The sequence below is a fragment of the Cylas formicarius genome, unplaced genomic scaffold (assembly GCF_029955315.1).
Source record: "Cylas formicarius isolate icCylForm1 unplaced genomic scaffold, icCylForm1.1 PGA_scaffold_4__25_contigs__length_36172078, whole genome shotgun sequence".
NCBI classification, from domain to species: Eukaryota; Metazoa; Arthropoda; class Insecta; order Coleoptera; family Brentidae; genus Cylas; species Cylas formicarius.
The window spans coordinates 14,798,135-14,812,132 of NW_026844334.1; the positions used below are offsets into that span (position 1 = coordinate 14,798,135).

General features: G+C 34.3%; 2 protein-coding genes across 4 annotated transcripts in view; one reads left to right on the forward strand and one right to left on the reverse strand.

Moving 5' to 3' along the window:
* Positions 1-13,203, reverse strand: LOC132701467 (phosphatidylinositol 4-kinase beta). Its single transcript, XM_060669405.1, has 10 exons — positions 12,970-13,203; positions 10,852-11,062; positions 10,604-10,796; positions 9,649-10,548; positions 4,741-4,971; positions 4,473-4,685; positions 4,220-4,423; positions 3,975-4,156; positions 3,410-3,882; positions 1-2,264 (listed from the first exon to the last, which is right to left on the reverse strand). Exons 2-10 carry the CDS (start codon positions 11,025-11,027, stop codon positions 2,080-2,082), a joined length of 2,757 nt encoding a protein of 918 aa, XP_060525388.1. The 5' UTR covers positions 11,028-11,062; positions 12,970-13,203; the 3' UTR covers positions 1-2,079.
* Positions 12,290-13,998, forward strand: part of LOC132701472 (lambda-crystallin homolog) — a 16,902-nt gene continuing 15,193 nt past the window's right edge. For 2 of the 3 annotated variants that reach the window (XR_009618778.1, XM_060669413.1), the window contains exon 1: positions 12,290-12,481. The gene's annotated coding sequence lies outside the window, so the exon portion shown is untranslated. Of the gene's footprint in view, positions 12,486-13,998 lie in introns of all 3 variants that reach the window. The other variant, XM_060669415.1, reaches the window with a different exon arrangement.

Genomic DNA, 13,998 nt, shown 5'->3' on the forward strand with positions numbered 1-13,998 from the left:
AGGATTCTGACGGAACCATTGCACATGACGTTGCTCCTGCCCGGTACCAAATTCTGTTTTGTATATTTGTTATCTGAAGTGATAGAGGCGCAGTGCTTATAAATTTGGGAAATAGTGTTCGTCTTATGCGGATGTATATGGATTTGTGATGTTATTCCATGATGTGTATGTGAACACGGTTTCCGGATGTCTTATATTCACGCTGGTAACCAGGCCGAATGGGCTCGGATATCCCGTATAAGATAATTGCTGGAGCCGTTAGAAGAATCAGTCGTCATTTTATGACAATTTATTTGGAAATTGTTCCACTGTTTGAATATTTTAACAAACCTGGAGGATAATGGACTAGTCCAGACCCTTTCTTTACGAAGGCATCCTGTAGGATTTTTTGTTAAGTTATTTTTCAAATTTTTATAAATTAAAAATTCTGTGTTAAAGGCTTTTGTTATGGGTGTTAATTGTCTATTATACTTTTTATAGAATTGTTATACGTGATATTTTTATAATATTTAAACGCCAAGAACTGATTTCCCTAAAATAAACTTATTTATTAAATTTAAATGCAAAATACGCACAATTGGCTATTATGTTGTCCTAATAAATAAATAAACCCATCTTAAAATACAAGTACCCGTTTTTAATCATTGTAATTGGATAATATTCAATGTTGCTATTAAAAGCATTAAAATTTGTTTTAATATACTAATTAATGAAGTAAATTTTGAAAAAATTTCATTACCTTTGTTTGAATTACATCTTAACGTTTCAGATAATGGTTGGAGATACACAAGTAACACAATTAACCGAAACATTAAGAAATAACAAGTAGTTTTAACAAATTAGTGCAATGACTTTATTAACACAGTTCCTTTACAAAAACACACATTTTTGGTTTATGTTGAAGTTTTCTCTTAACACTACAGCCTCAAATAATTTGCCTACATTCAATTTAATTAAAAGGCAAGGCCCCATGACCACATTAGGTTTTGGTTGCTCTTTAGTCTTTCATAAAAAATATTGAATGGAAAAAGGGAAAACAAAGCCATGTTTTCAAACATATATAATTTTAAAATTATTTATTTACAAAGTGGATCAAGTTTAAATTAATATTACTTAACAAGAAGACTTTTGTCACTTTGCTATTTACAATTTTACAAATCTATTTTTCAATTTATTGGATGGACAATACACACTTAATATTGTTTGAAAATATTTTATTTAATCTGACACTTTAAACAGAATTATATTCCACAATGGTATATTAACAATAGCATTTTTATTAATAAAAGAGATGAGACTTGGCTTGAGATTTTTATTGAAACCAAATTAATTACGAGGAGAAAAGAATACCAATCCATCAACAGAATGATTTTGTTTTGGACTTGGAATGTAACGGCGATTAACGAATTAGTAAACATGATATGTCAAAGATGAGTACACGCGTCTTTTTCTAATAATAATTTTTATCAAAAATGATGGTTACCATATAAAAAAAAGGTATAGACTATTTATAATTTTGTTAAGTTTGAGTGGTTTGCCAAAAGTTTTACAATAAATTTTTTCGTAGGAACTTTAGCAACAAATCATTTTTGATTGCGTTTAAAAATTTTTTGAGTATTTTTTTATAAACACAGCATAGGTATACAATCTAAAATTTTATCAAAAGAAGCAAAATGGACGTGCTCCTAATGTCCCGTCACAAATTATGATAAAAGGAAAGCAGTATCATTCTCTAAGTATTACACTTTGAGCATTTATTATAAATATATATATTACAATCATTCATCGGATAACATAAATAAGGCGATCAATTGTTCAGTCCATATATACTCACTTTTACTAATTTACGTATGTAAATTACTTTACATGACACTTCTCCATCTTTTCCGAGGCAAAAACATGGAAATCAATTACGAAGGTCACTTTAAACATTCATTTAAATCTCACATTATATAACATTATTTACTAGTATATGTATAAAGTTCAAAATTATTTATTAGAAACTTAACTCTTTCGCCCGGGCTAGTATGATTTAATATTCTAGTTTATAAGTTACATGTACTTCATTAAGTTTGGTGATTATAAAATTCCGTTGGTAAAGTATTGGAAGCCGTCATAGAGCTTCGTGGACAGTGAATGTATGCTCCCTTCAACCATACGATTAACCTCTAAACAAAGCTGTTCCTCAGTCATATTCATGTGGAACCGGTTCTTTAAATGCTGGACGGCAGGCGCGCCTGATTTAAAACATGGTAACTGGGAACCTAGAATTGTGTTTTACTCGGTATTTTTAATTCTAACTGATCAGCTTAGAACGACAAAAATGTGCGATAGACTTATGAATGTAAATAGAACATTATTTTGAACGGCGTATGTTTTTATCAAGTTCTTTAAAAACTTTCTAAATGGCTTTCATGCTATGGCTATATATTTGTTGCTCTGACAATATACAGTGTGTCCGGTAAAGAATAGATTAGACATCGTGTCAAAATGATTTGATTAAGATATATCTAGTCTTGTTTGCACAATCAGTACTTCTGCAGAAGTGTAGAGACCAGAGGGAGGAAGTGTACATGTGTTTCACAGATTACGCAGAAGCCTTCGACTGCATCAAAAACAAGAAACTACTGAGCATCCTTAACTTCATAAGTTTAGATAGAACACCAATAGCAAGAGTCGATGTAGAAATAAGAGCACATATCGAAATGGCAAGAACAAATTTCCTAAAGATGCGAAACCTTCGTTGAGACAACAATCTAAGCATTTACACAAGACATAACCTCATCAAATGCTAGGTGAACGCCACACTTCTTTATGGTGATGAGTCATGGACATAAAAAGTAAGCACAATGAATAAGCCGGCAGCATTTGAGATGTGGGCCTATCGCAGACTGATCACGTTTCAAATTTGGAAGTTCTACATCGAGCGAACAAAGAATGCTTCTCGGTACAATATAGAAAAGAAAAACATATGAGATATAATAAATACAATTTTCTTCAACTCATAATAGAAGGTAAGATCGAGGGAAAACGCGGTCCTGGACGTCCACAATGCTCTTGGCTGAAGAATATCAGAGACTGGACCGGATTGGACACATTACTAAGAAAAGCTCAAAATAGAGAAGAATTTGCCATAATTGTTGCCGATCTTCATTGAACGTAACGTAACAAAAATTGATAAAAAGATATAGAATTGATATCTTATAAATTGTTTAAAAGACTCACTACAACATTGCCGGACTTTCAGTCGCAAAGGACTAAAAATGCTGGACAAGGTTTTGCGCATGATTTAACCTAGTTTTTAAAAAACTTTGTGAATTGTGAACTTTTTTTTACAATTCAATTCAATCAAAACCAGCCAAACGTCTATGAACAAAAGTTTCTTTTTTATATATTGTGCTAAACTTACCCAGCCTCATAATCTCCACCAAATCGATGATCATCCCGTGATGCTTCCTGGCCGCGACAAGCCCCTGCAGAATCAGAATCTTAAAATATTCAAACATGTCGGAATGTTCTCCGCCCATCACTTCCACGAACTCGGAAGTAAGCTTGAACGGAGACTTTTCGAATCCCAAGTTCTTCGGCGATGTCGACAGAATAAACCCGAAATCGATGTGGATCAAATGACCGTCGCTCTTCAGTAAAATGTTGCCGTTGTGCCTGTCTTTGACTTGGATCAGGTAGCAGATGAGGCAGTATGCCGCGCAGCTTTGTACAAAATTCTTCTGGGCTGTGAGAAAGGCCTCTGAAGTTTCTGAGCCATACTCTCTTTTGAAGTACTGCAGGAGAGAAAGCTGACAGTGCTTTTTTACTTGGTGAAGGGACACTGTGTTGAGGATAGGCTCAATAAGGCCACTATCATCAGAGAGTACTAATATTCTGTAAATAAGGTTGATATTTAAGAAACACTCTTGATTAAAGCTTGGTGCAACTTGAGGGATCTTAATTAAAACTTTGACAACATGTTATACCTATATGGGTGTATGCATAAAGGAACATGCTCAATCTCCCATATCTTCTTAAACATCTGAAGCAGTTGGAAAGCCATGAGTTCCTGCCTTAGGTCGTCCCCGCACTTGACAATACAAGAGAGCAACTGCCATGTCGGCAAATGACCATAGGGAGAAGTTTCTCTTATTCTTTGCTCCTTGTCCTTGAATAGTAACACATAAAATCTTTAACTAGGATCATAAATACACTCGAGTGGCGCGCTAACCTGCCATGGCTCTTTTAAAACAGCCGCAGAAGGATCTTCCGGATCGTGGGTGAATTTTCTGCTCTTTTCTTCATGAAAGAAGTCCGACAATCTTCTCCTGATCTCACTTGCCGGTACAGACATGGATGGTACCCCCGAATCGCTCGAATCTTGACTCATTTGGGATATTGTGTCTCTGTCTATTGTCCTCTTCATCTGTATATACTACAAAAACGGATGTGACGTGTGCCAAAAAATGAGGACATAGCGCTACCTGTTGAGATATTTCATCATCTTCTTGACTCCAGTCTGGATCGTTATCATCATAACAAGTGCCACAAACACTAAAGGACGACAATGACATTGATTCGTGTTTCAAATTTTCTTCAGACTTGGTGTGCCTCAAAGTCGGCATTATTTTGCTGGGCACTGGGGTGTTGTACATGTCTTCCACTTCAACCACTTCAATATAAATTATGTAAGGGGCCTGAAAGCACTATAGTTAGCCTCCAAATGCAAAGGACAACTTTAGAATGTTCCACCTTGTCTTTGGAATTGAGTACGGCGGCAACTTGCGGCGGTATCCTAACAATTAGGTGCGGACTCGAGCTGTTCAAGGGTAGCCAGACCCGCGCCGGCAAGTTTAGGTTTAGTGTAGTAAGCTCGGCCATTAACCTGGTAGTTTTGGCTTCCTTGGTTGGAATTGAACTCAGCAGTTTACCAATTAGGATTAGAGCTTGCATAAATTCTAGTTCTGGTTTCAGTCTTGGTGCCTGTGAGCAAACAATGACGAGTAATGTATAAATAGTTCAAATATGCTATCATATTCATGTCTACTGCATAATAGTAATTGAAATCTCTTATATTATTATTTATCCTTAAATATTTAAAATATTTATTCTCATTCACGATTTCATGAAGAATGTTTCTGCTAAGGAAACCCAGTATACATTTATAATGAAAAATAATAAAATGCATAAACTTAATAAATAAAAAATAAATAAATGCTACAATGGTACATATTGCATTTATAATTTTTTATATTCATAATTACTGTAATTTGTGTCTGTCATCACTTATCATAACAGTGAGATAACGAAGTTAAGGACTATCAAGAGTATAATCAATGGGTAGCAAACATATATTATTTGTGTAATGGGGGCTATACACATGCAGGCAAGTCCGCGCGCAAGTGCGAAACGAATTGCGGCCACACACTATTCAGGTAAACCTCGAGGTTCACCAGTTGGTGGGGCCTGCTGCTGTGCGAAAAATGAAGTTGGCTAAACAGTTCAGGTTCGGTGTTCAGATAGAGAGGTTAGTGCTCTACAGTACATCTAATTTAAAACGATATGATGATAACCCTACTTATAGATCCATTAAGGAACTAGTCTTAAATTTACCAGAAGAAAAACAACATGAAATTAAAAACTTTATCCTTAACTATATGAACCTAAGTAATTATACGGATCTTGACGATCCTTGTTTTGATTAAATTTTAATATAACCAAATAAAATTCAATTCAAAATTAAAAATACTTCAGTGGAACCTAAAAAGTATCAATTCAAACAGATCGGAACTAATCTCATTAATCAGGGAACAGGATCCCAATATTATTTTTTTAAATGAAACCTGGTTAAATAAAGAAACGAATTTTTCAGTTAAATCGTATGATATTATAAGACAAGACAGGGATGATGGATATGGGGGAATAGCAACTTGCATAAAAAACAATTTTTTATACAGAGAAATAAAAAAAATTAACCATAACCAAGTTCAATATATTATAGTTAAAATTGATGAACTTAATCTTATCTCAACATTTATTCTAACTCTAATAATAATATCAACTCCCAATTTTTACAGGAGCTTTATTCTAATGTTCAGGGTCCCTCTATATTGATGGGAGACTTAAATTCACATTATCCCCTTTGGGATTATTGTACTCCAAACAATGGAGCCAAACATATTAATGATTTCCTATTTGACAAAGAGCTTGTAATTCTAAATGATGGCTCTTCAACCCTACTTCAACCTCCCAATCAGAAAATGAGTGCGGTAGACCTAACGATTGCCAGTAGTGACATAGCTTATTCATCAAACTGGAGAGTCTTACCGGACTGTGGCAACAGTAACCACTTTCCCACTATGACAGTAATTAAAGATAGAGACTCCTACTCAAAAAACTCTTTTGTACATAATTTTTCATCGGCCAGAAATTATAGAAAAGCAGATTGGGGACTATATAGAGACAAACTTATATTAGACTCTTTACAATACAACACTGATATGACTTTCGAAGAGATAGAGACCCTTATTAATTCGGCGGCAGACATCGCTATCCCTTTGAAAACAAACAAAAAAGGTAAAACGGGGAATGTATGGTGGGACGAGGAATGTACTGTTATAGTCAAACAACGTAAGGAAAAGCTAAAACAATTTGAAATTGCTCCTACACTTGAAAACTATATACAAGCAAAAAAATATATTGCAATTGCCAGAAGAAGACTAAAACTCAAAAAACGCAATAAATTCATAAAATTCTGTTCGTCATTAAATAGAGATTCTGACACAAGATATGTATGGAAAAAAATAAAAAAAATTTCAAGCATAAATCAACACTCCAATAGACCTATCCTCGATGACGACCTTCGTAATGAAATCTTAAAAAAAATGGTAATTTATAATGTGATTCCCGGCTTTACTCTAAGTCCTATAAAGGACCTAAACCCGTTCATATTACAAGAATTAGAAAATGCCCTATTTAAGAAAAATATATCTACTCCTGGGTTAGACAAGGTAACTTATAAAATGATTCTTAATCTGCCCTTAAATATAAAATTAAGGCTGCTTAAAATCTATAACCAATGCCTAGAAGGACAATCTCTCCCGCAATCTTGGAAAAAATATAACTTTTTAAATATTCTAAAACCCATGCTATATCAAGCTCTTGGAAATTATGATTAAGAATAGATTAGAGTGGTAATTAGAAAAAATAATCATTTAAATGGTCCCAGACAGGCTTCAGAAAAGGAATGGGAATTAGTATCAACATTGCATTTATATCATCTTTCATCGATCTAGCTTTTAATCAAAAAGAAACAGTATTAGCAGTATTCTTAGATATAAAATCGGTCTATGACTCTGTTAACATATATAAGCTATATAACAAATTAAACTCATTACATATTCCACAAGAGCTTAGCAATTTAATCTTTAGAATCCTGAAAGACAGACTCCTATATACAAAAAGAAATGATGGTTCTTATATTGGTCCAGGCCTTTCCACATCAGGATTACCACAAGGATCACCTTTAAGTACAATTTTATTCAATATATACACTATAGATCTCTTGAATATCTTAGATGAAAGTTTCACATTACTGGGTTATGCGGATGACATGGCTTTACTCTTAAAAGGGAACAATATCATATCTATGACTTCTAAAATTAATCAGTCTCTTAACACAATCAACATATGGTTACTTAATAACGACCTTCAACTCTCCCCTCAGAAATGCGAATGCGTTTGGTTCACAAGGGGTACTCGTGAAATTCCTCCTCTCCCTGTAAAAATAGGAAATCACCCCCTTCCATTTAAAAATGAAGTAAAATATTTAGGGGTCATTTTTAACAATCAACTTAGATGGGATAATTATATCAATCAGCAAGTAATAAAAACCAAAAAGAATATAAACATAATTAAATGTGTTAACAGAGTTTGGTGGGGGTCTGATCCTCATACCTCGTTAATTTTATATAATGCTTTAATAAAATCCCATATAGATTTTTCATCCTTTATTGTTGGAAATACAAGCAAAAAAAAACAAAACCAAACTCAATAAGATACAATACGACAGTCTCAGAGACAGCGGGAGAAATTAACCTCGAGTTTAGAAGAAACTGGTTGGCCTCAAAATTTCTGGCGGGTCCCTTTTCAATTAAGAATCTTCCCTTAGTAACCCTCCTTAAAAAGCTAAGAACGTTTTATATTCACGAAGACCGTTTTGGCAACCAGAAAAATCTCCCATACCTCATCCAGGCTCTAGAAAATCTAAGTCCGTATCAGAATAAAATCTATAAAAAAGTCATTCCGCCTTGTTTTGAGTTTGATTATTTTAACCAAATAACCCCTATAAAAACATTAAACTTAAGTATAAAAAAATCTGACCCTGACATAAAAGAAAAATTCAATCTTGCCACAGAAAAATTTAAAAACACTTTCCACTTCGTATATACAGATGCATCTAAAATTAGTAATAGTAATGGTCTTGGGGTTTACATTCCTGATATAGATTACAAATTCTCTTCAAAACTACAAAACGAAATAAGTATAACTTCAGCACAAATAATAGCAATATATGAAGGGGTTACGGTTATTTTGAAAAAAAATCTTAAATTTTCTGACTCTCAGTGCAATCACAAAATTAAATACCAACAATATTAAATACGCTTCAGAATTTCTAACTCTTACGACCAAACAACTCATAGTGGATGCAAATAATAATGATAACATTATTTTAGCTTGGATCCCAGGACATTCAGACATAGTAGGTAACTCAGTTGTTGACTCTTTAGCAAAAATAGGTACAAGCCTAAATATTCCATGATGACTTAGATAAAAATGAAATTCTTAATATCATAAAACAAAAAATACTTTTTTTAAAAATACTCTTTTATAAAGCTGGGCATCAAAGCCCCTCTTAACATATCTGCTGTTCTAATTAAACCCAATAAAAAGATTACAGATATCATAATTTCCTTTTTAAACTTTAATAAAATTAAACTGTAACGTAATATCTATCAGTAATATTTTCAGAATCCATTATCTCCAACAAATCCAACCTCTATGCCCTCTTCCCCCCATATGTTTGTATTACTAAAAGATACCCCCATTACCGAATAATTTACTCTTTATTGAGCAAAGTAAATAAAATAAAACATCTAATGGTAAAAGTAGACAGGAGTTCCCAGGAGCTCTGCTCGTCAAGCTGAGGACTCCCCTAACGAGCTGGCAGACTGCCTAGTTGCAAAATATTGACAAGAAGAACAAGAAGAAGTTAGCTAAAAATCGGACACAATCTGATTCGCTTCGAGCAGCACTTGGAACTGAACGCGCCTTGAGTTTTGACTTATACATATTCGCACTTACTCGCGTGTCTAGACTTATACAGGCAAGTCTTAACACTTGCCTGAATGTGTATAGGTCGCTTAAGATGCAAAGTGTGTTAGTCCCAATAAACCAAACAGAAAATACAAAAACTGTGATTCTTCCTGTCTTATCTGTCTTCCTGTCTTTTTAAAGAAAGATTAAATACATAAATAAATAAATTCACAAGCAAGGCTGCCAGTTTTTTACAGACACATCTCTAGTATTGGCATATATTTGGAAGTTACAATTACAAACCAAAATTAGTCAGCATAGCTACAGCAGTAATCAATCACTTACTTGGCAGGTACATTCAGTCTTTTTTCCCCTAAGATCGTTGACAATACTCCGCCTGCTCTCAAAGCACAGGCATCCATTGTCAAAAGCATGTCCAGAGCTCAGATCTCCAAAACACAGTTTGCTGGAAGGGATTTTCTTGCATGTTGTAGTTGGCGGTACCGCTGGGGATGCCACACTCAACAACGCCGACGCATCGCTTTGAGACCTCTGATGCGACTTCCGCAGAAACGTTATTATAGACTTCTCGGTAGTAGGAGAGATAACGGGGAGAGTTTTCTGTATTTTAGGTCTAAGTTCATCCGATAGTATTAATTGGCGCAGCTTGATCCCGTGCGGTTTCTTTTTAGACGGTACTGTCGGGTCTGTACTGTAGGCGTCCAGTAACCACGCGCATTTCAGAGAGAAATCGATTGATTGCCTGCACCTATGTATCAGGTACCGGTGAATAACCTCAGCAACGTCTGGCATCTCTATATACATGCAAACCAGCTGGGGCAAATAAAAATCCACCTCCGCATCTTCAAAACTAAACATCTTGTTGACTATATAGCACAAAACGCCGGGCTCTTTGCTGTTGAAGAGGTAATGCATCGCCATCGCCACATCAAAAACCTTGCTTTCCAGTAAGCGGAGCATGCCTGTACTTTTGGGTATAGTCTTTTTATTGTCACTTTTGCAAACGACATTAGTCCTGTTATCCAAATCACTGTTTTGGCACTGTTTTCGGTCTGACGGGTTATTGGTTATTTCATCTAGACTTTCGCGACTCTCATTGGAAAGATGCTCCACACTAGATTCTCTAGTTGTATCACTACTTGAACCGACATCAGATCCACATAATATACCGCTGTCGTCTGAACCTAGGGACGTCAGTTCCTCCCTTTGTTTCGCAGAAGACACCTAAGTGAAGAAAATTGCAAAGAGAACGACAAATAGGTAAATAAAAATTCCTGACCGGCATCGGACACGACTCGGGGCTAATAACAGCAGCACCGATTACACCCTCACATTCGGGACTGGGAGTCACATCCACCTCGGGAATCCGCTGAAGGGCGGAGTCCAAAGATCGATTGCGGTGGTGCAACGTGAGATGAGTATTAGTTACCGTGGTGACCTGATTAACAGGTGGCAGGAGAATGCCCATTGACCTAAAATTGGCATTCTCAAATTATTATGTGGGTGTTAACTTCAAGACACTTTTACCGAAAGTCTAGACTCAAATTTCTCTGGTGATTACTTATCCGCGACTTGCCGGCTCCCGTGGTGGCTGATGACGTGCGCCCATGAACCGAAGGTACTACTTCCCTGCAGTTTGTTTTTCTTACGTGAGCCATTGGCCTCACTTCAGATGAGGGTGAAACTGTTAAACCACTACTCATTCTGCAGCCATTTTAGACTGAATACAGAGTTTGTTCTGAAAAATGGAAATGGGAATACATAGATGGGTGGGGAATACAAACAAGTCAAATTTGTCGTCGCCATTTTTTTTTTTGGAGTTTTTTCTTTGAACAACAAAAGCAACGCAGTTAAATTATAGGATACAAATTTGATTGAATTAAATAAGCACAGTTTGATTCAAATTTTGAAAAATTTTAAGCCTGTAAAATTAACCACATGGCCATTGTAAAATATAAAAAAAAAATCCAAATTCGTTTTTTCCTTATGGAATACACTAAGTTTTTTATTAAAAATCTTAGCACTAATTGTTCTAAAAACGACTATTTATATTTGTTTTATATATAAATGTAATTAATATTTGCAAGTGAACACCTCTGTAACGGAAGATTATAGATATCTTACTGATCAGCAATGAGATCATCATGAGATTTACTGAGGCTTGTTGATGTATCAATTACACCAGCGATAAAATTTGAATCGCAGTATAAAGAATTAATACATAAACATGAAAGACAAAAAAAGGATTTTATAAGAACAGAATCTGCAAATTGTAACAAGTAACTGGATATTTAAGCAGGTCCAAAAATTATAGAAAAGATTGGTTAATCAAATAAAACTTTATATTATATTATTCTGTAAACTTTATCTCATCATTTAAAATAAGAAGATAATAAACTGATTGCTTGTAGACGAGTTCAACAAAAAAATTTAACTAGTTTTTGTGTTTCATATCATTTAAATTTATTCATGACTTATCAATTTTAATCCGGCGGCCTTCGGAAAACAAATTCCGCGGAGAATGGCTCACTGGGTCGTGAATTGTGTGGGAAAGATTCTGCAAATTTAATGCTGAAAAATACGCAGAAATATTGCAATGTATATATTTATATTGTGCTTATGGTGAATCTAGATATTGAATTGCATAGACCAATTTAAATGTAAAAAATATCTCATCTCATCAGAGTTACCAATGGCTTATTAAGTTCAATTATGTCTGGCCTCTTCCCAAACGAAAACGAATTCTTTTGGCATCAAATCGGCGAATCTAATATCTTTGTTATAATGTTATTTGATCGTAATAGTTATATAAATGATTTGGTTGTTAGTATTAATAAATGACTAGAAAAAAAAACTTTTACTTCCTGCCTTGATAATGATCGCATTTGTAACTTTGTATTGTGCTGCTGATTTAAAAACTCTCAAATAATTGATTCAATTACCAAACAAAACCTACCAATTAACACATCTGCAATTCCCATCGTTTCTGAAAGCTTTTATTGTGGTTTAATTAACAAGCATTTAACAGTGTATGTCGTTATGTATAGTATCTAAAAAAATCTTTCAGGACACACTTTTACTAAAAACAATGAGGTTCCAACCAGCTTTGCATATTTTTTAAAAGCAAACAGAGCGATTACCTACCTTAATTAGGAAAGTAAGTACGTAGATTAAATAATATATTTTTCCCAAACAATCTTAATCTCTAAAATGTAAAAATCGTCTGTAATAACCCACGGACGTAGATAACTTTATTGATAATATTACAGGTAATCCTTTTTCGTGGGCACTAGAAATTACTCAAAAGTTTCAGACATCCATTTCTTTTTATGTCAACAAAAATGTAAACAAATCAAATATCTCTGTAACAAAACTAGTCCAATACAAATAACCAAATTAATTAAAAATTAGCCGTACCCCGAAAAGTTTCTATTTTTTACCCACCCTTGACACCGATTAATGTACCTACATAATAAATAATAGGGTTTAGGGTGTGACAACAGTGTGTGCCCAATTTAGATTGAAAATGGACATTGCTTGCAAGAACTGCACTTTCTATAAAATAACGCACAAAACTGACTCGACTGGCATGTAGGCTCCGCTAGAAATGCATATTCTATTTGAACTGTGTAAAAGAATAGTTACTTTCTATTACACTCGCTGCCTTGCGTCGGATAAACACTCCCAAGGATATAAACGTCACTGCACACTTCGAATTGCGAAAACAGTTCTAGGTATAATTTAAAATGCACAAGCTTGACGTTTCTATAAAAAGAAAAACACCAGCATTCATTTCGCGACGAATCACTCTAATGGGTCTTCAAAAAATACCAAAACAAAACTCACTACTGCCACGAACATATCGCCATGTTTGCTCTCACTAACGTTTTTAACGGACGCTGTTGCCGTCTCGCGCGATTTAATTAAAGTTTAAAAGTAAACATAAACCCATAACTGACAAATACGTAACAAGTTTGTTGAGGACTAATTTGAAAAGAAATCTTGAAGAATAGTTAAACATTTAAGTACAGCAGTTTGATTAAATATGTGTAGTCGTTCAATCCGTTTTCTTCTTCATGTTCCCTATTTCTTGTTTTTTCCTACTTTTCTGTACACTTGGCACTGCCGTAGGACTAACGTTTGCAGCGTCCTCTCGTTGAAAGTATGTGGTACAGCAGATTTCCGCCAATCCCATAATCTTATTTAAATTCTTGTTTACCTATAGTACGTTTCATACGTTAATTAATTTGCCGCCATAAATTTTAGAAAGCCCCTAGGTGCGTAAAATAAACATAGGTATATTATATAAAGCAGACCATTAATTTATCCCGTAAATTACTAATCTGACAATTGGCATTTGAAGACGAAATTCATTGATGAATAAGAATGTTAAGGGCTACATCACAAAATTATTATCGATGTTATCAACTTTCTTAAAATTCCAAATTTCGTTGCGATTGTGGATAAAATGACCTACGATAAAAACATAAATTGTAATTTTATAAAGTTGAATAATAACCTGTACAAAAAAAATCCAAACTTTTATTATTAACAAAATGTTTCTACTCTAAAATGAAAACCCAGCGAGTATATCTGCAGTTCAAGCTGAAATATATTTTTAAATGAACGGTTTTGTTTTCCAAAAAAAAGTCCACGACCAAAAATTTACATTCT